The sequence below is a fragment of the Aythya marila genome (genome assembly GCF_965140915.1).
Source record: "Aythya marila genome assembly, chromosome: 3".
Taxonomy (NCBI): domain Eukaryota; kingdom Metazoa; phylum Chordata; class Aves; order Anseriformes; family Anatidae; genus Aythya; species Aythya marila.
The window spans coordinates 83,661,123-83,686,918 of NC_139044.1; the positions used below are offsets into that span (position 1 = coordinate 83,661,123).

The 25,796-nt window shown below is 39.8% G+C and overlaps 1 protein-coding gene across 3 annotated transcripts in view; it reads left to right on the plus strand.

Annotated features, from left to right (window-relative positions):
• PDE7B (phosphodiesterase 7B) overlaps positions 1-13,895 on the plus strand; it is a 176,987-nt gene extending 163,092 nt beyond the window's left edge. For all 3 annotated transcript variants that reach the window (XM_082758364.1, XM_082758363.1, XM_082758365.1), the window contains 4 exons: positions 953-1,097; positions 3,091-3,187; positions 6,287-6,367; positions 8,755-13,895. In XM_082758364.1, the coding sequence (XP_082614490.1) occupies positions 953-1,097; positions 3,091-3,187; positions 6,287-6,367; positions 8,755-8,972 (541 nt within the window). In that variant the 3' untranslated portion in view covers positions 8,973-13,895. The remainder of the gene's footprint in view (positions 1-952; positions 1,098-3,090; positions 3,188-6,286; positions 6,368-8,754) is intronic.
• Positions 13,896-25,796: the final 11,901 nt, after the last annotated feature.

Below are 25,796 nucleotides of genomic sequence, written 5' to 3' on the forward strand. Positions count from 1 at the left end.
CTTCTCAAAAGGACACAGGCAGAGAAGTCAGACTTCAGAGTAGGCTAAACATCCTGCTCTCTCTTGGTGCCAGTATGAAATCACGAGACTAAGTTAAACTGCAGAAGTATTTTCTAAGAATTTGCCTCTTCTGCAGCATGAGGATGGACAGGGTCAGTGGAAACATTGGGCATCCCAGCCAGAGCAGACCTTTTCAGATCCATTGTCATTTTTCTTTTACACAGCACCAACCAGACACGGAAAGATTTAATGACTAAAAAGCATGTGGTAGAAAAATCGAGGAGTTGGTTAAGTAGCTTAGAGGTTGCTAAGGAATCCCAGATATTGCAGAGGAGGTGTGGGGTTCCGTTTTCACCTTCTCTGGGTAAAGTGAGGGGGAAAAAAAAAGCAACTTCATCACCTAGGCAAAGGTGATACTCATTTCCTACCTGCTGGTGTTGTTCAGTGCTTTTCCCACCAAGGAAAGGAGATGGAGCCAATGAACAGCCTGCAATACTAGGGTTTAATCACAGGTGACCTTGCCAAGAATGTAAACAAGTTGCCTGGAAGCAATAAGCTCCGTATTCCTCCAGAAATCCCTCACATCAGACTGACAACTTCTGTTCAGGCCTACTATAGAGTTGCAGTATTCAGGACCCCACTCCGAGCAGCTGAAGTAAAACATGACCATTTTTCTAGATGCTCCATCCTGTTTATTTTTCCTTTCCTAGAGCTTTTTGGAAGCTGTCAGAACTACCTACACAAACTTTTTTTTTTCCATGTTATCCTTTCCTTCTGAAGCCCTTTAGGCAGCTAGAGCAGTTTTACCCCATCAGAGAATGACCACGAAGACCAGATCGGATCCATGAAGAACGAGGAAACTTTGTGCTAGCTATGGCCCATAGCAGGTTGCTTTGCACTGTTAGTGTTCAGTGGTATCATGACTAAAGGGGCTTGTTTTCCTTAATTGCAGACAGGACATCGAGCAGCAGCTCGGCTCCCTGATCTTGGCAACAGACATCAACAGACAGAACGAGTTCTTGATCCGCCTGAAGTCTCACCTTGACAATCAGGATTTGAGACTGGAGGATGCACAAGACAGACATTTTATGCTTCAGGTAACTTTTAAAATGATTTTTTTCCACTATTGTTTTCTTACTCATTTTTCAACTCATGCTATTTCCCAGTACACGTTAGAATAACATAGGGATAGTGTTTCTGAACAACAGCACTGCCTTACCTAGTGTCATAATCACTTTGCTTCTGCCACCTGGCATGTCAGACAAGCATAAGGTGCCTCTCATGTTTCCTTATGTGAGCTCCTTGAGTTAAAAAGCTGGCAATGCAACAGACGGAGGAGAGTGCCATATGCTGAGAAATGATGATAAGCCACTAATTACTTGATTTCCAGAACACTACATTTCTTCCCAGGTAATGCCTCGATTTTATTCTCCCTATGACAAGTGTCACTTCAGTGGTGTTATTTCCTACTGATGGGCAGGAGAGCAGCACCCTTCTTGGTGCTCTTCCAAGGCAGGCTGACACCAGGTGCCCAAGCCCTGGTCCTGCGACTGATGTTCAGAAAGTGCTGCTGCAGAGGCAGCTGTTGCCATGGCAGCAGGGGCTTTGCCATTGAATTGTAGCTAATGAAGAAACCATGTTTTATTTAAAAATCAAATAGATTCTCCCAGCTAAGCTGCAGTCATTAACAGGCCCTTCAGAGTAAACCTCTACCTATTAAAGCATTATTGGGATTAAAGTATCTGTATATACATGCTTCTGGGGAGAACTGGCATCAATTTGCCTCTTAAGTGCACAAAGGAGTTAAAGTGAGCGTTGTCATTTACAAAACAAACATCTACACGTTATCACTTTGTTGAGGTTACGGGAAAGGTGACAGCTGCAGGGAAAGAAGTGCTGATCTGTTAATTCTTCCCCCTCCAGAAGCGTGGGAAATGTAGCAATCTGCTCGTCTGTCCTCCAAGAAACACGGCCTTCTGTCAGATTCCTGCACGGCCTGTGCAGGGCAGGATGATGGGTTTATCATATTTCTGGACAGATTAGGCAAGAAAGTTGTGCAAATGCCAGAGGCACAGGGATTACAGATCTCAACTATGGCAAAAAAAATTCCTTGTGCACTTTCTTGAAGACAGATAAAAACTCGGACAGAGACATAGTGAGATTTACTTGTTTGGTGGATTATTTGTGAAAGAAAAAAAAAATCAAGAATTCTAGACTGGTCAGGATAGGTTAAAGAATGGTTGGAATGCTCTTTTAAGTACACAGTAACATTAAGGCTAATCAATTTAATCCAGAAAGAAAAGTGACTTTGGAGACTTCTCTCCTCCAGTTCACAGGTCTGAATTTATACAGGAAATATTTCTTATGTTTTCCTCTCCAGGTGCCAGAATGAATTCTGTCCTCTGTCAAACTAACTGACTGTGTTCGGTCTATCTAGGAAGAAGTGAGGTACACAACATCTTGTTCCAAGGCAGTAATGGATGGACCATTACATAGCTCGCTTTATGAAGCAGTTACATGATTTTAAAATTCTTCTGCCCTCCTGTACTCATTCCCCTACAAAGCACTTAATAGCCCTGGTTAACTAAGTGAAACCAAGCCAGAGGCGGTGCACAGGGCCCTGTGCTTTGTAAGGAAAAGCACGTGGACATTAAAATGAAGTGTAGCTGAAGCGAGATGCAAGGTCACTCACTGAGACCACAGAGGAACAACGCCCAAACAGCCTTACACCAGCTTGGCTCTTCCTTCCCTCATCATCACTCACGGATGCTGAGCCAGGCAATCGGCAGGAGCCAACCTGAAGCTTTTGTTGGCTTACTCCTTTCAAGGGATATCCAAAAGACTTTGCCATCTTGGAATTTGGCCCTCCTCTTGTTCTCACTACAGTAAAGCAGAGGGCTGAATGAAAGGTTTGTCTGCAGCTTAAGTAAATGCTCTTTCCTCAAAAGGCAGCTTTGGGTGAGGCTCAGTATCCCAAAGGTGATCTTAACCCTTCCCACCATCACTGGTGAGGCCTGAGAGTTTCACGACTGTTGGAAGCCCTGCTAGATAATTTCTTGTCTCACCTCTGCTTTTCCCCTTTGCTTTCAGATTGCGCTCAAGTGTGCTGACATCTGCAACCCGTGCCGGCTGTGGGACCTGAGCAAACAGTGGAGCGAGCGAGTCTGCGAGGAGTTCTACCGGCAAGGTCAGCCTCTTCCCCGCCTGCTCTCAGGCACGGTGTGCAGCAGGACAGAGGGCTGACCCTGGCAGGGAGCATTCAGCCCTTTGCCTTGAAATCTCCCCCAAGGACAAGCAGTTGCACGGACACACTGCCTCATCTGGAAAGGAAGGCGGAGCAGAGGAGCAGTGAGGATTTACGTGACCCAGCTGCTCTTCTAGCAGGAGGGAGGCAGAGCTGTGCCGTGCCTCAGCTCTTGAATTTTGCTGAAGAGCCCACGGCTTGGTTCCTCGCTGAGAACCCTACAGCCGTCGTTAGCTCTTGTGAGCTGAAACTGCGCCAGCATCATACCGCTAGCGACTGCATTTTATCTCACTTTTCAGACTCTCACAACTCCTACAAGAGGCTCAGCCTCCGTGTTTCCCAGATATGACACACTCTTCTGCATAGAAACGCAGAGAAAGAGTTCAAATTCAGTTCCCAGCACAGTAAGCTTCCCTAACATGTTTCAAATGGCCAAAGTAGGCAAGCCAACACTCTGCTAGAACCTATTGCAAATGCTTTCAGACCCCTGCGGAGAACTCAGTCATGCAGGGCCTTTTTTAAACACAGTAATTGCACCATTTGGCTCTATCTGCATAGGCAAGGTCATGCTGTGCTACAACACGGACAGGGTGCAGCAGAGTTTAATCACTGCTAAATTCTTTGTTTGCAGCATCCTGAGAGCCTAAGGCAAGTGGTACAAACACTGGAAGAGCACACAATGAAGTACTCAATTCACTTAAAACTCTGCAGTACTGAGTTAAGCCACATTTGGGCTGGTACCTGGTACAGTTAGTCCGGAACATTAACGAACAAGGACAAATAGTTCAACAAGTTAATTTTTAGCCAGCATCAGTTCAAGCTGGTGAAACGTCTTTGATGCTTTTGAAGCAACATAAGCAACTTGCAAGGTGCAGGTTTATTTAGTCAGATGTATAGCCAAGGCATAATCAATATCTAACATGAGGACAGGGTCCCAGTTGTCTGAAATCTCACCATTGGGGAGTACTGAGGGACAATGCTGTGAAAGACAGCAATCTCAGCTCTTACAAACTTAAGCTTTTTCCCTAAGACTCAAGATGCATTAGTAAAACTTCTATAACATACCTCTGAAAGGGGACACAGGAGCATACAAGACCAGTTAGAGCTGTAACAAGGGGGAAAAGGGCAATTATGTGGGAGAACCTACAGAAGCAATGGTTTGACTGTCACTGGTGGCTGTGTAATCTTGGTGATACAAAAAAACAAAAACAAACAAACAAAAAAAACAATAAACATTGTATTTAGATACCATTACCACTTAAAAACATATTCTTGTAGACCTCGTTACCCCTTTACACACAATGCTGAGGCACAAAGGTATTTTTTTGTCACTAAGGTTGGTATTTGAAAATCATAGCTCTTATGGTCAGAATTTTAACTGTAGATGAGGTAGATAATTAATGCATTGATTAATCTTCCTGCTGTATACAGAAGTTTGATTTTTTTTTTGTATGAAATGTTTCTAATGCCATTTAAATAGACTCAAACCCTGATTTTCCAATCATCTGGTGCATCTACACCTGTCAGTAAATAAAATATACACATCAGTTAGATTTGTAGGGATCAGCTGTTCCCTGAACAATTCCTAATGCAAACCTTTCATAGAAAAATAGCTTAAACTGATCCTAAGAAATTCGAGGATCTCTGTACAGCAAAAACCTTAAAAGTGGATCATTTGAATGGGCATTTTAAAAGTCAGTTAGGAACAGAGGGAACATAATGCAACTTGATTTGTTTATATAAAGCTGGAATTGGCAAGGAACGAGATTCAAGAAAATGGCTCATGTTTAAACAATATTCATGCTCAGTTTCTCTAGAGGTTGTAACATTGGTTGAAAGGTTTCCCCCAGCGTGAGAGTTCTCAGCAACCAATTCATGCAGTTACTTTTCTAGCAACTTGGAACACACACAAAAAAAAAAAAAAGGACCATCCTTTAAGTAAGTTCTTACCATGCTAAGAAAAATCTTGTCTTTCTCAATTAAATGAGAATGTCAAATGTCAAAGACAAGATGTTGGTACAGTTTGAGCCATACATGCAAACCATTTGGAACCCAGCATACTTACATCCCTGGAGTTCTCTTTTATCTGTCAAAGATTTCTTGAAGTGGGTAGAAGGGAAGAAGAGAACAAACAAGCTGCACATTTGGAAACATAAACTCACTTTGTCTCAGTGTTGATGAATAGTTCCTTTTGATTGTTTGTGAAGCTCAAAACATTTCCCTGGTATTTCCTAAATATCTAGTTAAAACTGAAAATACACCCCTCACTTACGTTTAAGAAGCTATTTCATGCTGCAGGGAGGAGAAGGGGAAAGCTTAAAAATGCACATAGTATGTACTGGGCTATAGAGGCCAACCAGCACTAAACCATTTAAGTCAAAAATCAGAGGGGACAATTAAAAAAAGCTTTTAAACAAAATCAGTGGATTTGAAGCAAAATGTTTATTTTGAGGTTGAATGTAATGTTTTGTCTGATTTATGGGAATGTTTCTTCTAAACAGCACTCACAACATCCTTATTATTAAATATATTAGTAAATAAAAAGGACAAGCAGCACAGCTTAGCTTATAGGTAGCAGGTCTCATCACTACCATACTGTGGCTAGGAAAGAGTCTATACTTCCAGGCTCCATTGAGCTGGCCTTTAACAGCAATTTTCACAAGCACACAAGAGCAACTCACACAACCATACTAACCAAGATGAGGATTTTTTTTCTAGAATATGTTTTCTGACGTTTTCTAGTAGGAAGTGAGAGAGGCTATTTTTAAAACAAAGGTCCTCAGAACACTTAAGTGCTCACATTTAAAGTTCTTTCAAAACTCACCTTTCCTTAGAGATATTTTTCTTTCTATGCTTGCTTAGTTTCTCTGATGCTTAAAAAAAAAGTCCAAAAAATGAAAGTACTTAGACATCTAACATGGTTTTCATTGGTGCAAGACTACAACTGATTAAATCCACATAGTTGCAGTCACCGTACAAGTCTGATGTAGGTATGGAGAACAGACATAAGTGGCAGCAAATTATTTTCTTTTTACATTGTAGGTGACCTGGAACAAAAATTTGAACTGGAAATAAGTCCTCTTTGTAATCAGCAGAAGGATACAATACCAAGCATACAAATAGGTAAGTTTTAGCTTCATCCTGTTCTCTTCATGTTTATCGCAGTATGGCACAAGCTCAAACAGAAACTGAAACACGATATGCAATAAAATCCATCTGTGACATAAACCCAGTGAATCAACAGCCAAGGTCAACTTTGTGAATCCCGAACACTTGATCTAGGATTGACTTCATGAGATGACACATGACCTTACCTCGAGGATGATCAGCCAGGTGCAAGCTTATTTCAATGGAGCAGTTTTGTTATTTGCGATGATGAGAGAAAGCATCCCCACAACAGTTGAGCATACTGAGAAGCATTCCAGTTTAAAGTGTTGTCACCATAATTTTTCTGTCCAGTTTCCCACAGATTCTTCATAAACACTCCGTATCACAATGCTCCTGCAGTAGCAGGTTGCTGCAGAATTGGGAGCAGGAGGTGAAAAGATGACTGATTCATTAAGAGCCTTCAGACCATATTCATTGTTCCCCTAGTAGCAGTTCTCTGGAGATTTAGGGGCAAGAAGTCAGGACACAAGTTTCTCCATCTTCCCATCTTTTTTCAACACTTTAACTTGTCCTCCACAAACCCTGTAGAGCACTGAGCAATTTTCACTTCTCCCCTCTTGTTGCACCTTGACATCCCCACAGCCTCCCTGTGCAGGACAGCAGATTGATCTCAAGCAGGGAGCATGACCCCAGGGCAGTGTTTGCAGAAAACTCTCAGCAGCCCAGTGGTTAGCTTGCAGTTGGTGTTCCCATAAATGTATCTGCAGTTTCACACCATATGCACAGGATGCTAAGTAGACAGCTGTGTAGCTATGCAATACTACCTGTCTCACAGCTGCTAAGGTGTCTCACAAGTGCTGCTAAGGTGTTCATCTTCCTTTCCCCCTGCCAGAAAAAAAACATGAGGCAGAAACAATTATTTAAAATAAATTGTCTGATAATAGACAATACTGGTGGGCTTTTTCTCTCACATAATTGCTTGGGCAAAGCTGATTCACTTTACTAGAGAGATCAGGTTCAGCTTAACTGATGTAAAAACTTTACTGCAGCTAGGTTCAAACACCCAATAAAACTTAAACAGGGCTCATCCACATAAATAATTCATTTAGGAGCAGCAAAAAAAAAATAATATATGTATATATACAGCAAAGTTAGCCACAGCTTACAGTTTAGAGCCACCTCAGGTCACAGCTACCCACCCTGAGCTTCCCCCAGTCCCACCTGCACTGCTCACTCCCCATGAAGCTGCACAGTTTCTCTTCCATTCATGCTGGCAACTCAGCTAACAGTCCTGACATGGATGTCAATGTTCTTTAACTAGAAGAACCCGGCAGACCTCAGACACCAACCACAGGGTTTGCAGCAATCCCCAGATAGCAATTTCATTTTGTGTCAGGCCTGTCCAGCCATCTCACAATTATAAACCCAACCATATAAAGGTTACAGCAGCCTACAGACACATAAGACATGATGTGCAAATAAACCTACTACATTTTCTCTGTACCCATACAACAAGAAAACAACTGTTTTTAAAACATTTGTTTTTTTTCTGAACTCCTTTTTGTTGGAATCAAACTGCAGTTTAAATCTTAAAAGCGTTTGCATTTGTTTTCTTCTATCAAAGAGATTTTGTAACAACTCACTTAAATACAAGCCACCCCTGCATAGAGTAGGTGTTGTCGGCTGTACTCGTACAAAAGCCAACCCAAAGTTAAAGCCATTCCCCTGTGGGTCAGAATAGACAAACCTTTCTGACGCAGAGAAGCTGTGGCATAGTCTTCCCATGTGACAGTAAAGGTCAGCGCACAAATTTCAAGCACTGTCCTTGTCTGCACTCTGCAGTACAAAAGGCATCTATGACATACAGCGTAGCATACAGAAGCCCTCAAGTTAATACACGCCCGGAAAGCTCTGGAATGGGAAGCAGAATAGCCACAGCAGCACTCACTGCTTTTGTAGTGATGACCTCAGGTACATGATGGTGCCCAGACTCCACTACAGCCCATTCTCAGCTCTCTCAACCTAAATAAAAAAGAAACCTGTCCAAACCAACCATTCAATAAAAAGAATCATTACATAGGAAAAAAGGGGTCATTCTAATATGTATGGAAAAAAATCACAACCATCACATGTGATTGTACGTAGGTTACTTTCTAATTTGAAATCTCAGAGTAGGATGGTCTCTGACATTATTTACACATACAGATAGATCCAGACCTTCATCATATGCGCTGGTCAGAAGTCGCCAGTTTCAAGAGGAGCTGACAACTGCTGGAGGGGTTATTGTTACTTCTCTTCAAGGTTTCTGCTACTTGTATTGCTGTATTCTCTTGAGGCACTCTCTGGGGAAATGCCCTCAGGGAATGAATTTGTTCCTCACCTGCTGTACTTTCTTTCCCCAGGGTTCATGACGTACATTGTAGAGCCACTCTTTGAGAGGTGGGCCCAGTTTACAGGAGATACCCCCTTATCTGAAAATATGCTAAACCATCTCAGGAGGAACAAGGCCAAGTGGAGGAGTTTGCTCCATAAGCAACACAGCAGTAGTAGGAGCAATGACCACTCAGGTCAAGTGACTGGCAGCCAGGAACAGACTTTAAATGAAGAAGAGACTCCTTAGTGGCAGCTTTGCACTTTTCCTTATAGCACTGCTATCTCTGTCTTGATCACAGCAGCAAGCAAAACCCCGGGGAGCTAAGAGCCTGTTGTCAAGACCATGGAAAGGGAAGAAACAGCAAAGCAGAAGCTGTAAGGGTCCTCATGAACAAACCCACGGTTCTGCTGGGTTCCTTTCTGGATCTCCTTCATCTTCCTCTCCCCCTCTTCGTTCTGCGCATGCCTGATGCCATTCGTCACTTCTGATCACGAACTGCCTGAATGCGGAGTCCCAGCCAGCAGTACTGAAGCCGGGCCAGTTACTGCTGCCATGAAGCAGGGAAGATTACTGAGAAAACAGAGGAGATAGTGGCACTCTTGGTTATGTATTCATTTACCATGAGTCATACTGTGACATATGTATATAGGCCCAGAGCACCATACACTTTCCAGTCTGGCAGCTGGGCTGCACATTAAACCACCAGCATCTTCAGAACCCAGAGGACACTGGTTGAGTGAGACAGCGCTCACAGAGGGCAGAGAGAATCTGGTTATTTTAGTAATTAAAATAAAAACCTTTTTAACTTTTGTATTCTGTGCACTAAACAGATCTATAAACCTTGGACTGAAGTTACTCTCCATATACACAACTCCAGTGTAACAAGGCTCATTTTGGTAATCATTTTTATGCCACTTTGGATAAAAGACAGGCATCTTCTCATTGCAAGGAACAGTATTCCCTCGCAAATGAAAGGGAAGGTGTTGTACAGTCTAAACCTTTAAAACATGAACAGATCTATCTTTTGAGTACTGTTTCAAGTAACATGTTTATATTCATACGTGTACATTTTCTGTAAATACGAAGCGCTACTGATTCCCATGCCAAAATACTGGAGTACTGTGGGATTGCTACCTGTAAAAACATTGGCACTGTGAACAGAATACTGTTAGTTTTAATACAAGAGAAAGCATTTGTAAATATGGTATAGAGTTTATTAATATACACCATTGTTTGTGGATAAAAGCCTTAACTTTTAGCATCCTTCATTTTCTGATAGCTGCCAAAACCATACGATTATGATTCTGAACTGCCTTTCCACTATCAAAGGTGTATCAAAGGTCATTAAGGAATGAAGTCTGGCAGGATAACTTCTTGAAAACTTCAAACACATTCCATATGGGTCCGTGCTGTTAATTCATGGCACCTTGCACATTCAGTCTAGGCAAATGCTTCACAGAGCCTGAAGTTTAAGTTCAAAAAACAAACAAACAGAAAGGTAAAAGCCAAAACCCCACAGCAACACCACATAATATGACAATTCAACACAACTAACATTTATTCTAGAGTGTGAATTTCTATTAAATAGCATAGTGATCTACAAAGCACGACATTCTAGTAATTCTGGAGTCCGATTGTTTTCTCGAGTGATGTTGTAGTGTAGCTGATATTCTCCCCCACATTCCCTACTTAGATAGCTGGCATCTAAATGCATTTATATTTTTTTTTAATTTATAAAATAAAACAAAAAATCTTCAACAGACTGCTAGATCTGTCTCACTCACTGAAGGAAATAAAATACTTTCCAGGCAATCTGTTAAGAAAAATCCTTTTACCTACCGTAATAGCTGAGGAATTCTATGAACCCTATGTTCTCTTTGTTTTTGAAAGATACATGGCCTTATCCAGATCAGATCAGAAGAATATCAGATCAGATATTCTTCTGTAAAGCTTTCCTTAAGCTTCAATCGTTTCAATGAGATTGCATTCTTGGACACTACTGTATTGCACCAAAGTGATTGCCCTCTCCCCTGCCCCCAGAAAAAACTAGTTGTATTCAGTCAAAGTGCAATGTTGTTGTAAGCCCCCAGTACATCAAATCAGCATAACTCTTTTACAAAATATCTGTCCATATAATCATGTTTGGACACGATTACTTTGGACAGGCCAACAAAGAAAGCACTTAAATAGGCACTAGAAGGTGTTTGAGAAGATAATGCTCACTTAAAGAAGTGCAAGGGAGATGTAGAATTTTTTTTCCATTGCAGGGAACATTGACTTTGTTAGACAAAAATTTTGTGCGCATAAGGTGACTAATATGTTTAAAGGAAAACAAAAAGCATAAGGTTTAGTAAGGGATGTTTTAGCCTACTAATTTATTGGACATGTATCTTCAGAGAAAGGGACTGAAATCCAGTGAAATAGGAAGGTGAAATCACTAACTATGAAAAAACAAAGCATCTTGGGAGAGATGCTTTTCTTCTCCTCTACCATTTTATAAGCTGTAAGTGGTAGAAAACATTCTCCTTCCTCCCTCTTCTAAATGGGACTCACATATTAGAAGTACGATAACCATCAAAGAGAGGGAGTTGTTGTAGAATAAAATTATTTCTAACTATAGGACATAAACGCCTTTTTAACCACCTGATGGTGGGGGTGGGAGTATCACCGCTTTATGGCTTTTTAGATATATCTTTCCTTCTGACAGATTTAGGACAATTATTAGGACATTATACAAGCAGTATAATGTGCTGCCTACAAGCACTTAAGTACCTACAAAAGAATATCATTTCCCTTGTTTTGCCTTTTTACTAAGAAATTGAAGCCATTTTCCATCTAGTTCAAAGAATTTTTAAAAATGTTCTGAGGTTTAGTTAAATAAACCTGGCATCTAGCAGCATAAAAAGCTCTTGACAGACACATTGTTGTGCTGTTCCTGAGGAGCTTCCAAAAAATAGGTCCAACAGGAGAGCTTAGTGCACATCAAGATCTGCTATAGCTACAGTACAACCAAGACCTTTTCTGTAATTAGAGCCTATGGGGCCTATTACGAGACTGCTCTCACCAAGTTAAAGCTTCCTAATAAACTTTGAAAAGCTGCTCTTAAAATGAACAGGGTTTTTTGTTGTTGTCATTGGTTTGGTTGGTTGGGGGGTTGGGGGTTTGTTGGCTTCGGTTTTTGTGGGGTTTTTTGGTTTTTCTTTTGTTTGTTTGGGGGTGAGGGTTTGGGTACACCAAGCATACTTGCTAGATTTCAATCACCTTGTCTAATGAAACAACATTTGAAATAGGTTCAGGGTGCCTCCAGAAATGCTTCTGTAGTTGTAAGCCAAACCCATTACACAAGACTGGGTCTGGACCAATTTGCCTCAGGTGCTCTAAACAGAAGTGAGCTGAAAAATTAGGCTCTGGCAGCAGATGTCTGGCAATGAGATTCATTGGGGTCTGTAAGGCAAAATGCTATTGTTTGATTTCCCATAGACGACGGCAAATCAGACCTGATATGGCCAATTCAACAGCACCAGTGCTCAGTATATGCTGTTGTGATACATGCTTGGTATTCCCTGGTTTGGAGGATATTTCGGTGCTGGGATTTCTCCCCAGAATACCAACAGAATGCTGGATGAACTGAGTGGAAAAATTTATATGCAGATATATCAAGTATATGGATGTTTGTGCTGTCAGCCCTATTAGCCATTTTACAGAAAGGCCATGTAAATTATTTCTCTTTCTTACTGGGACAGTGCAGCTAAAAGATTCTGCAGTTTTAAAATAGTTAGGCTTTTCATATATGTAATGAAGGAAGCAGAGAATCAGTAAAAACAAGAGCTTAACACACTAACTAAGCCACACAAATACAATTCACTTGATTAAAACTCGGTTTCTTTAAATGCGGATTTTGTTTCATCAGAGACAAATTCTGTGTAAATAATTATTTTATTTTTCTTTTAAAAAAGAGTGGTGATAAGTGAATTTTTTAGCATGGTTAAAATAATGCATACGTATGCACTTTCATTAAGTAAAGGTTTGACCAGCCTTTGCATTTCTAAGGGTCAACATTCTGGCCACCAACCAAAACAGGGGAAAAAAAAAAAAAGGAGTATGAAAAATGTGTGCTTTTGAAAAACATAGACAGAGGAATAGGTGCCATTAAGTAGAGTCTATGAAGGATCTGCAGTTCTAACCTAGTATTGAACATGTTGATATTTTTTGTATGAAGTATTGGTTTTTGTGGGGAAAAAAAAAAAAAAAAAGCAAAGTCACAGTATGATCAGTGAGAAGGCTGCTACCACAGTAAATGTAATAAACCAGTTTTCAAACTGCATAGTTATCTCACCAGCTTTTCTAAGCTCTGATTGAACTATTAGAAGTTTGCAGCAAAACAGACAGAATGCATGTGAGCCCTTCCAAATCGACTCTCTTGAAAAGGAGAAACACTCAAGTAGTCACTTTTTTATTTTCAGGTATCAGTCAGGATAACATACATAATTTATAGCCTTACAGTCTAAGTTACTCAGCTAAGCTGTCCATAAGGTTCTCCCATTCCCCTCCTGATGCCACCACCCCCAGCTCATGGTCTACAGAGCTAATACTTAAATTTGAATTAAGATCCTGCAAATGCAAAAAAAAAAGACATGCCAAAACCCAAATAAAATAATAATAAAATAATAATATTAAAAAACACACACACGGCAAGCTTCATGCCATGAATATCATGAATATGTATCCAAAATACCTTGATTGGTGCAAACTATTATTGTATTATTTGTTTCTATAATCCATCCAATATTTTAGGTACATAAACTTTAAGTGCAGAGCATAAGTTTGACTTGGATGTAAAATATATTCTGCTTATCTTTGAATTCAAGATTGTATATGTCATGTTTATTGTAAAGCATTTTATATATACATATTCACATATCTTGTACAACTCTACGGGCCAAACACTGGTCCCACCAACTTCACTGGGACCAAGAATCAGCCCCCATATGTGCGTATATATGCCATATGCATCATTCTGAAAGGAAGCACTAGATTGTGTGAAAATGCTGTGACTGCTATGCAGTGATGCCAAGAGACTTAACTGTACCTTTTTTAACATACTGCTGTAAGTATTCATCATGTCAAAGAATGACAACTAATAAATAAATAAATAAATAAGAAAGTGTCCAAAGTTCTTTGGTATAACCAGTTGATTAGAAAGCATGTCCTTAATTTGCTGAAGACACTGGATTGTCAAGACAGCAAAACTTCTGTTGCCATCCTCCCACTGCCTCGCCTTCCTACCAACAGAGAAATCATGTCTGTTGCACTGTTTCTGAAATGAACTTCTGTCTAAATTCACCCTTAGCTTTGCTCTAGGGATGGAGTGCAAATGGATTTACCACTAAAGAAAGTATTTCTGTATCTTTCTCTTAAATATACAGTGGAAGGATTTTCAAACCTCGGGGAAAACATTTCCCTGTTTAAGTATTTAAATAACAGGGAGTTGTCTTTTACTATTGTTTCGGTCAGCATGGATTCACCAAGGGGAAATCATTCCTGACCAACCTCATAAGCTTCTATAATGAAATCACCAGCCTGATGTACAAGGGGGTAGCCGTGAATACTGTCTTCCTGGACTTCAGTAAGTTTGGACTTTCCCCTGTAGGATCCTCATAGAGAAGCTGCTGATGTATGGGCTGGATGAGCAAACAGGGAGGTGGATCCAAAACTCTGAACAGCCAGGCCCAGAGCATAGTAGTCAGTGGTGCAAAGTCTAGTTGGAGGCCAGAAACGAGTACCCCAGTGATCGATACGGGCTCTAGTCCTGTTTAACATCTCCATTAATGATCTGGACAATGTAAGAGTGCACCCTCAGCATATTCACACAAACGACCCAAAGTCAGACATGGGAGACTGACAAGAGATTTGTGCAACCATCCACCGGGACTTTGACAGTCTGAAGAGGTGGGCTGACAAGAATCTCATGAAGTTCAACAGGGAGAAGCACAGAGTCCTGAACCTGGGGAGGAACAAACCCAGCACCAGAACATGCTGGGGGCAACCCAATTCTGCAGTAAAGGAGCTGGGAGTCCTGGGAGTCACCAGGTTGCATGAGTCAACAGTGGGCCTTTGCTGCCAGTATTCTTGGCTGCGTTAGGCAAAGTATAGGCAGCAGGTCAAGAGAAGTGATCCTTCCCCTCTACTTAGCATTGGTGAGGCCACACCTAGCATACTGTCTCATTCTGGGCCACCCAATACAAAAGAGACGTGGACGTACTGGAAAGAGTCCCCCAGAGGGCTACTAAGATACCAAGGGACTTCAGCATCTCTCCTATGTTGAGTGTCAGGAAGAATTGGATCTGTTTAGTCTGGAAAAGAGGAGGCTCAGGGGAAGAATCTTATTAGTGTGTATAAATACCTGAAGGGAGGGCGCAATGAAGACAGAGCCAGGCTCTTTTCAGTGACGCCCAGTGCCAGGAGAAGAGGCTGTGGGTACAAACTGAAACACAGGAGGTTCCATATGAACACCAGGCAGCACGTCTTTACCTTGCAGGTGATGGACCACTGGCACAGGTTGCCCAGAAATGTTGTGGAGTCTCCCTCCTTGGAGATCTTCAGAAGCTGCCTGGACAGTACTTGGCACCCTGTTCTGGGTGTCTCTGCTTGAGCAGGGGGGTTGATCCAGAAGGCCTCCAGAGGGTCTTCCAGCCTCAGCCATTCTTTTCATAGAATGGCCTGCATTGGATGGTACCTTAAAGATCATCTAGTTCCCACCCCACTGCCACAGGCAGGGATCAGGTTGACCAAGGCCCCATCCAGCCTGGCTTTGAATTCTGCGATTCTCTGGTTCAGTTCCAGTATCTAGTTCTCCTTAATATCACTGCTCAGTTTTAATTTCACTTCTCATTTGTGGACCGTGTTATTTATGATACATGCAACATATATGAGCTTTGTGAACTTTTACTGAAAATATTAAAAGCATTGACATTCTCCACAGGTGCATGCTTCTAAGTGAAAAATGTTATTGCTGATAGACATTTTGCCACTGCTGGGACTCTTCTTGTTGATTTTGATACGCTTCTAAAGCCAGAATTTATCCATTACCTCAAAGTCTTTGGAAACAATGCTCACAGTTTGTGCAGAGCATATGCCACAACAGAGTCAAATATAGGACCAGGAAATATCTTTGGTTTCAGTGTTATTTAGACAGTATTTTAAATGCACTCTCTGGAAGGAAAAGAGAAAAAAAAAAAAAAAAAGAGAGAGAGAGAGAGAGAGAGAGAGAAAGAAAGAAATCCTTCAGAATCATAAGAAAAAGCATTTCCATATGTCCCTGAATGCAAGCTGGATTGCAGAACAGATTCTAGAAGGAAACCCCTTGGAGATCTGTCCTATATATGGATGGAGTTGTGATGGTTTCTCCAGAAGTTTTACATTGTCAGCATTGGAAAACCACTCAGAATGTTCCAGAACGGATTTTAGCAGTGTTAGTTTCAACAACAGCTAAGTCAATACATCTTCCTACTGTGCATAGCCACTGTCTGTACAGATGTTGATGTTTAATGGTTCAATACAAATATAACGTAGCCTAGCATGTTGAAATGAATCACCAAACTTAATAGCAAAAGAAAAATTAATAATATGACTAAAAAAAATAAATATAATTGAACAGACAGATTGAGAGCTTCTGTTTTCCCAAATCCTAGCAAGGGAAAACAAAGTAAAAATTAAAAAAAAAAAAAAAAAAAAAAAAAATGGAAGTCGGCTATGTGTTTAAAGGTTAAAGGGTGCTAAACATTTACATAAACAAAAAGAAAATCCATGAATAAAAACAAGTATTACTAAAATCATAACCTTGTAGAAAATGTACTGTACATAAATCAAGCTTTGGTCTAGAGCAAAACTTTCATGCCCTACTAATGCAGGTCAGGAACTGTTACAGTCCAAATCCAAAGCTTTTACTTGTATATTCAGAGGATTCCTGTGAACTTAGTTCATGCATAAGCATGCTCATGAAAGAAATGTAGCTCCAAAGAAAATAAAACTAGCGTTGGATCTATACATGTATTTGATACCTGGCCTCGTTTCTATAACAGGACCTATCAACACCTGGAGGCAAACTCAGGGCTACTCACTGCAGGCAATCAAAATCCAAAGAAAATAGGAAGTACTAAAACATACGGTAGATTCAGGGTCAGATTCAAGAAGACAGATTACTTTTTCCCCAAAGACCACTTTATTTGTATCTTGCACATTTTGTATTGGATAAATATATTTCAATGCAATTATTAGAAAGCAAAAAGCTTAGGAAGAAGTGTTTGCTTAGGAAAAAGTGTAGGAAGAGAGCCTGAATTTAATCTTTCTTTGCCACACCTTTCCTCTGCACGAGATTTAAACATACCAGTACGTAACCTTGCATTACCAACAGCCTTTATTTTCTTTCTGAGCAGTTCCGCTATGTAAGCCTACATGTTTACCTGGCCTTTCAAATATAGGATGCTTACAAAACAATCAGCCATTTTTTGCTATTATAGCTCAAAAGTCACGTTGTACATGAAATGCTAGCTAAAGATGGACTCTATTTATTTTCACTTTGGTAACGTTTTGGAGCACTCTACTACTAGACCAGAACCCTACAAGAGATATGAACAATACTGCTATGCTGCTTCTACCACAAGTCTTCACAAAACATGCAATTTAATAACAAATTCATGTTACTTCAAAACTCAAAAGAAAACCACCACAGGTCCTGTGGAGAACTAGATCTGAAAGGAAAGCATTTATTTTAATGATAAAGTAGTTAATCTCCTTCAACTTTGTGGAAAAAGTGAACTGATCAGACATAAGTATGTTTAAAAATGTATATACATTTTGCTGTTTTCTTCTGGGAAAGAGTTTACTCCTTCGCTAGTCCAACTACAGTTCATTCTTTCTGGTACCTCAGTATCATTAATTTAAAGGGAGAACTTACATCATCACTCTTGAGTTACTTGACAGCTTAGAGTTTTGCCTGTGGGTGTTATATTGCTCTCAGGAACATCTTATATAATAATGCAGATGTCATTTTTCAGCTGTCACAGCACATCTACAAACTTAAATTTTACTGAGATCCATCAGAGTATGGATTCTTCTTAAAGCTCTGCAAATGAGCAGAGTTGCACTTTCAGAAGTAGCACAGACTCCTCCCTCTGAAACTGAAAGTACTTTTAAAGTGTAAAAGATACAAATACCTTTAATAAAAAGCTGGTCTCTTTGTGAAATAAGCTATGATAAATACATTAGAAAATAAACATACTTCAGAGCTTCCTGCAGGAAGTAACATAAGGAACTCCTAATTCGACTGAGAAAAAGGAAAGAGAAATAACTTCTCATTTTCTGAGAGGTAACTCAGCCAAGAAAAATCTCTTAGAAAGTTCACCTAACAGATTCATATACCTGAGACCTGAGCTTTTAAATGTAATAAGTTTTGATCGTCTAGAACTCATAGGGAGTTTTGGTGTGTTTTTTTTGTTTTGTTTTGTTTTTTTGGGGGGGAGGGAGAAAACAAGGTGTTGTTTATATTTCTGTACTCTGTAGAGAATTTACTTTAAAACTACTTTTTAGGCTATAGTATAGAGAACAAGTAATGAAAAGTCATCACTTCCTATTGTAGGTGTCATGCTCACTGTTGAAATGAACTCTCACTTAAATTATTCTAGCTTTCACTTCCTGCTACTGGTTACTATTATGTTTCTCTCTGTCAGAAAAAGAGTTTTTTAGTACCTTATTTATTATTATTTCTCTTCATGCATTCACAGCCATATCATTTCAATGTAAACAGAAACAGACATTCTGTTTCTGAAAAATACCAGGCACAAATTATAAGTTCATAGAATCATAGAATCATAGAATATCCTGAGTTGGAAGGGACCCTCAAGGATCATCAAGTCCAACTCTTGACACCGCACAGGTCTACCCAAAAGTTCAGACCATGTGCCTAAGTGCACAGTCCAATCTCTTCTTAAATTCAGACAGGCTCGGTGCAGTGACCACTTCCCTGGGGAGCCTGTTCCAGTGTGCAACCACCCTCTCTGTGAAGAATCCCCTCCTTATGTCAAGCCTAAATTTCCCCTGCCTCAGCTTAACCCCGTTCCCGCAGGTCCTGTCACTGGTGTTAATGGAGAAACGGTCTCCTGCCTCTCGACACCCCCTTACAAGGAAGTTGTAGACTGTGATGCACAATTGTGCACAAATGTGTCTTCACACAATTTGAAGAGAACTCCTTTATCGCTTTCCATCCAGCTGTACTAGAACGTACTCTGTTTCCAAGGACCTAATTTACTACAGTATTATCATTTGCCATCACTCCCATCTTCACTATTTCTCAAAATTAAAATATTATTATTTTTTTAATTATCCACAAATTCATTACTAAAAGCATGTTAATCTAGGTTAATCTCATTAACCTAGAAGAATTCCCTATAATCCTAGCGGAAACACTTCCTTACTTGCTATTATGTGGCATTTAATCAGTTCTACATCTATTTAACATGTATTTTATGGATAATATGAATGCTATATTTTAATTAACAATACACTTTATATTACAGCTATTTTTTGTCAAACATAATTTAAAATATCTATTTCCTAACAAAGATACATTAGATTAATCCAGTAATTACCTAGACATTTCCAAAGCTGCAATAGGATCTCACCATACATATTCAATCTTTTTGCCTAGAACTAGACACATGTTAATTGACTTAAAGTTACCCATTTTACTCTACTTAAAAAGAAAATTTAGACACCACAATAGTTTTCCAAGGTTTATTCAAAACGAACATACAAGGCCAGAAGCTTCCTTCAGCCAACTTCTTTAGAAATTTCAGATTCACATTGTTTAAGCATCCACAGTTCAAGGTTTGTTTGTCTTTTTATTTCACTCCTAACTATCAAGATTTAACTTATTCCTCCATTAGAAAAGAATTACTTAAAGAAGAATTGCTTAAAAAGTGACTTTTTTTTTTTTTGAAGTAAATACTTTTTTTTTCCCCTAAAATCTATGCAATTAGTGAGACTTCAATTCTTGTTTAATCATCTGATCAGCAATAACTTTCAAATTAAAGCACAAGTGACCATTACCACACGTGATGTTCATGACCCTCAACTCACATCAGATCAGCTCTTCACAATTAATTTTGCTCAGTGAAGGTCTGACCACACATCACTGGTCTTGATTGTAATGGAGATCTGTATGCTAGAGAATAAGGACTTGGTCCTATGATCACAATGCAACCTCCTTCCTCCATAGCTCTTATTATGCTAGAAGGAGGACTATGGGAAAGAAAAAGATAGCAAATTTGTACAGCTGTGTAGAAGTACAGCAAGTTTCTATGGGTTCCCCAGGCAACTACTAGCTTAGGGTATTCTCAAGCTCAGGCTATTCTCCTAGCAACAGCTCTACTAGCTCACAAAGCACGTAGTGGGATCTCCCTAATTCTGTTTGTTTAGCTTACCAGATGTTAATATTCCTTTATTTGTGACCTCAAAATTCTAATTCAACATTGTAAGAAACATAATACTGACAAATTAAGTTATAGAGCAAACTATTTTGTAGAGATCAGTTTCACTAGCAGCCTTTTTGTTCTAACATACAAAACACAAAGTACATGTATACTCTTCACAGCTTTAAAAAGTCTATGCCATTACTGAGAAATAACTAAAGGACTGAAGACATACTAGAAGATTTGGAGAAAAAAAAAAATAGACCTTTGTAGAACCACAACAAGCAAAACCTTATTATAATCTGTATAAACACAGACAGGGAATACAAGAGGAATAGAAGCAAACACAACCATTTCAAAAACATTTGAATGGTCAAAAGGGCAGATAAGGAACAGGAGCTGCTGATAATGCTCACATTTCACCTGAGTCAAATCAAAGTAAAACTTCAAACTAGATATTTTTATTATTACAAAACACACTGACTTTCAGATTACTTTCCCACTATACATGCTGGTACAGTAGCTCCTAACTTAACAAAATTAAAAACAAGAACATTGAGTTTGACCTTTATTCAGAAACACTTCCTCACAAGCAAAGAGCGTAACAAAAACAGTCTGGTTTATCAAGTCTGCCTCAGTAGATGGCAGTCAAATACGGTATACAATTCAAGCAATATAATTGCTAGAAAAAGGGTAATGGAAGAAAGACAACTAAAATACCATCTGGACAAAGTAAGTAACAAACTGTGGAATGCACATACAGAAAAACAGCAATCTGAAAGACAAAGAAAAAACTCACCAGTAGTAGCACAGACAACCATCCTCAATGACAACTACTGTGGTTTTGTAACTTTTAAAGGATATTTCTACAGTTCTCACTACCTTAAAAAGTAAAAAAAAAAAAAAAAAAAAAGGAACAAATACAGTCTGTGTACTATAAGATCACAGTGCATCAAACAATCATAAGGCAACAACACAATGTGAAGAAACTAAAACTAAGCTTACTTTGAATTTCTCTGTACTCCTTTTACCCAGCAGCTGTTGCTCAGTGGCTTGCTCTGCATTACAGCAGGTGGCTCTAATTCTGAAACACAAGGCAGAAACAGACACCTTCACTTAAATGTTGCAGCCAAGCTAAAAGCTTTATTTTATTTCTAGATTATGTTCTACAAATTCAGCAAATTATCATAAAACTAACTTCAGGAAGATGAAATCTTTCTGTTTTCAGCTTAGTCTCTTGCAGCAGAACCGATGGACCATATCCCAAGTTCTTCATAGTTCAAGGTGAACTATGGTATGGTACAGGTTAGGTATGCTTATTTAATCTGGAGACAAATGCTGTGTTAAGTTCCCCTGCAGCAACTCTGATGAAATCAATAGTGATGCAGAAGCATCAGTGAAAGTTAACACTTTCTGCAAACTTACTGCAAACTTACTCTTACTTAGTCTTAAGATTGCACCTAAATTTGTTCAAATCATTATTTACACATAAAGAGCAAAGGGTGTACATACTGATAGGAGCAAAGTACAATCTTTCATCTGAAAAAAAAAAGTAATTTTTTTATGCCAGATGGTCCCTTTGATATTGAATCAGAAAGTAGCAACATATTTTCTCTAGTAGAATCTAAAAGTTATTCATAAAAATCCATTCAATTCAGGGGCAATTCTCATTACTTATGTACCACATCACAGACAGAAATTTTCTCCGAGTCTTTTTAACATGGGATATGAGAGGATATTTCTTCAGGAAAAGCTTTCTGCTAGAAAAGCTCTTTAATTCACCATATAAAATTTTCTGTCTGTTCTAGATGCTAAACATGGAGGGAAACGAAGTAGCAAGTTTATTTTGTGCATAAGAATAAATTAGCCTGATGTTGAGTTTTTATTAATCCAAGTACAATAAATATAGTTCATTTACACTAAATGAACTATAAGAAAAACACTAGTAAATTAGAAACATGTGCCTCTACAATCTAGTGAGAATCGCTAAAAGATAAAAATATAAAGGGATTTACTGTTAGACCTATTACCAACAAAATAAAATTATTTAAATTTAAGATTTACAGCATAGATCTGGTAAAACACTGCTCTCTTGTGGTTAAGTACGTACAGTTCAGCCACAGAATATATGAAAGATTTTCATCAAACATTTTCAGAAACTTCAGAAACTTTCAGAAACTTCAAAGTTGTTTTACTCTAAGGTGATTTTTGCTGGTAAGGGAGTTTACCACAGCCAGTTCCAACTCCACCCCTGCACGCCATGTTACTGCTGCCTAAATACGGCAATTCAGGCTCCTGCTTTTGGTTCTCTGACCCATGGAAATTAAATACTTCTATTAGTCTTAAACAAGAAGTTTGAGTATTTCTATTCCAATATCAACAAAAATGAAAGTCTGAATGCTTCTGCTCACACATATAAATAACCTGCTCTTAGAGCCTTCTGCAGCCTTTCAGGCAAACAACCTGAACAAAAATGTAAAGAGGACTACATATATAGCTGGAACAAATGGACTCCATTGTTCTTCTTTCAACAAACAAATCAAATCCCCATTGCAGAAGGAACAATCCTGCTGACAGGATGTACTGGGTCTGGCTGGAATGTTAACTTTCCCGGCAGCAGCCCATTCAGTGCCGTACTCTGTACTTGTAGCTGGAACAGCAGTGTTATCACACCAGTGTTGTGTCTACTGCTGAGCAGCAGTGGCACAGCATTGGGCCTTTCTCTAACCCTCCTAGGGGGTGGGCAAAAAGTGAGGAGAGAAACATCACTAGGGCAGCTGACCTAAACCAATCAAAGGGATATTCCATACCATGTGGTGTCACACTCAGCAATAAAAGGTGGAAACAGGAAGAAGAGGGGAGGGGTGGGCTCTCGTTGAGAAGACGTCGGTCCTCCTCTCGAACACCGGCTGCGTGCGTTGAGGCCTTGCTTCAAGGACGTGGTCAATCATCGCTCATTTGTGGGAAGTAGAGAGTAATTTCTTTCCTCTGCACTTCCATATAGCTTTCATTTATTTTGTTTGTCTGTTTTCCTCCCTTTTTCCCCTTTCCCTTTTATTTTCCCCTTAGTTAAATTGTTTAGTTCATGGTAGTCTTTATTTAATTATTATAATTATTTCCCTTTAATTAAATTATCCTTATCTCAACCCGTGAGTTGTTCTTTGCTTTACTTCTCCCCCTCCTTATCTAAAGGAGGGGGAGTGAGAGAGCGGTTGTGGGGTTTAGCTGCCCAGCACGGTAAAACCACCACACAGGATTATTGGGAAAAATAATGAATATAAGAAGAATGGTCTTTTGATTATTATAAGTAGTTGTTAGAACTAATTCTCTAAATAAATAATGCTCCGGAAACTAACGTCTAGCACAATCAAGAATGTCTCTCAGCTGAGTAGCTAGATAATAGCTAGCTAAAACAAAGCTGTGATATTGCAAGTCAAACAACTACTCCAAACTCCAACTGCAAAACATTAACATTTGAATTTAAAGAAAAAGCTCTCTTAAACAACACAGGTTTTAGAAACCTCATTTATGCTAGGAAGGCAAGTTCAAATTTTAGGTGTTTCCATGTACGTTTGAATGAATTAGGATTCATATTCACAATTAAGTGCCCAAATTTCCCAAATAGGTTCATCAAGTCTTCTGAATTAGAAACTACTCTTGACAAATTAAGTTATCTGGTTTTCAGTCAATTATTTTCTAGTTCTGTTAAACATAGGCCAAATGATTTTATTTATTTGTAACTGAATTAAGGATACATTGGTTAGTATCAGTTATCTTATACTAATATATAGAAGATAAATGCTCTTCTATCTTTATATGTTGTGTATTATATATAATAAATAGTTATTTTATAAACACATGCCCACAGATGAACAGACAAAACAGTCCTTTGCCAAATAATTATAGATACAAAAAATTCATTATAAAATGGATGATAAATAGAAATTATTTTTTTCAGTGACTGGTATTAAAGGGAGAAAATATTTCTGAAGCACAATAATTTGAAAATAAGCTGGGCAAATAATACTAAAAAGGATAAAATATTTCCCAAATGGATACAGCTGTCTTCTTCAGCCTTTACTCACAACATAATTTTATATATTTTTGAAACTATTTCAGCAGTTAGACAGCGGGCTTGTAAACAAAATGGTCTAAGCTGTACGTATGGAGCATGATATACATGGATATAAACCACTGAAACATTTACAAACACCAAGAGATGAAAAGGCTTTTCAAGAACCCTTCCAGACTGCGCCCTACACATCACATAGAACTAAGGGAGAGAGTTCAGAGGAGGGCTAAAAAAAGATTAGAGTGGAGTATCTGTCGTACTGGGCCTGTTTAGCGTGGAAAAGAGAAAATGGACGAGAGATCACATTAGTGTATATAAATATCTGAAGGAAGGGTGTGAAGAGGATGAAGTGCCAGCCCAGAAGCCGTACCACAGGGTGCAGTCCTTCAGAAACACACTGCTCCAGCATGGGCTGCTCTCCACAGAGCAGCACAGGAAGCTTCTCAGATGAAAGGAGCTTCATCTGGGGTAAAAATCAGGCATGTTTTATAACTTGTATACGTCTTACCCGTAAGAAGGCATAGGACAAGGGGGAATGGTCTTAAACCAGAAGAGGATAGACTAGGCATTAGGAGGAAATTCTTCACTGTAGAAGGGTGGTGAGGCACAGGTTGCCCAGAGAAGCTGTGGATGCCCCATCCCTGGAGGTGTTCAAGGCCAGGCTGGATGGGGCCTTGGCCAAGCTGATCTGGTGGGTGACATCCCTGCCTATGGCAGGGCGGGATTGGAGTTAGATGATCCTTAAGGTCCCTTCCAACGCGAGCTGATCTTGGAGGCCAGTGTCCCCCAGGGGTCAGTACTGGGTCCAGTCTTGTTCAACTTATTCATCAGTGATCTGGATGATGGAAAGGATGTGCACCTTCAGCAAGTTTGCTGACAACATAAAGCTCGGAAGAGTGGATAATACTCCAGAGGGCTGTGCTGCCATTCAGAGGGACCTCGACAGGCTGGAAAGTTGGGCGGAGGGGAACCTCATCAGGTTCAACAAGGGCAAGTGAAGGGTCCTGCACTGAGGGAGGAATAACCCCAAGCACCAGTACAGGCTGGGGGCTGACCTGATGTGGGGTTAATTGTGGACAGCAGGCTGACCATGGGCCAGCAACGTGCTCTTGTGGACAGGAAAGCCAACAGTATCCTGGGCTACATTCAGAAGAGTGTTGCCAAAAGGTCAAGGGAGGTGATTCTCCCCCTCTACTCAGCCCTGGTGAGGCCGCACCTGGAGTATTGTGTCCAGTTCTGGGCTCCCCAGTACAAGAGGGACATGGAACTACTGGAGCGAGTCCAGAGGAGGGCTACTAAGATGATGAGAGGACTGGAGCACCTGTTGTACGAGGACAGGCCTGTTTCCAGGCCTGTTTAGCCTGAAAAAAGAGAAAACTGAGGAGAGATCTCATTAATGTATATAGATATCTGAGGGTGGAGCCAGTCTCTTTTCAGTTGTGCCCAGGAACAGGACAACAGGCAACGGGCACAGACTGAAGCACAGGAAGTTCCAGCTGAATACGAGAGGGCACTTCTTTACTGTGAGGG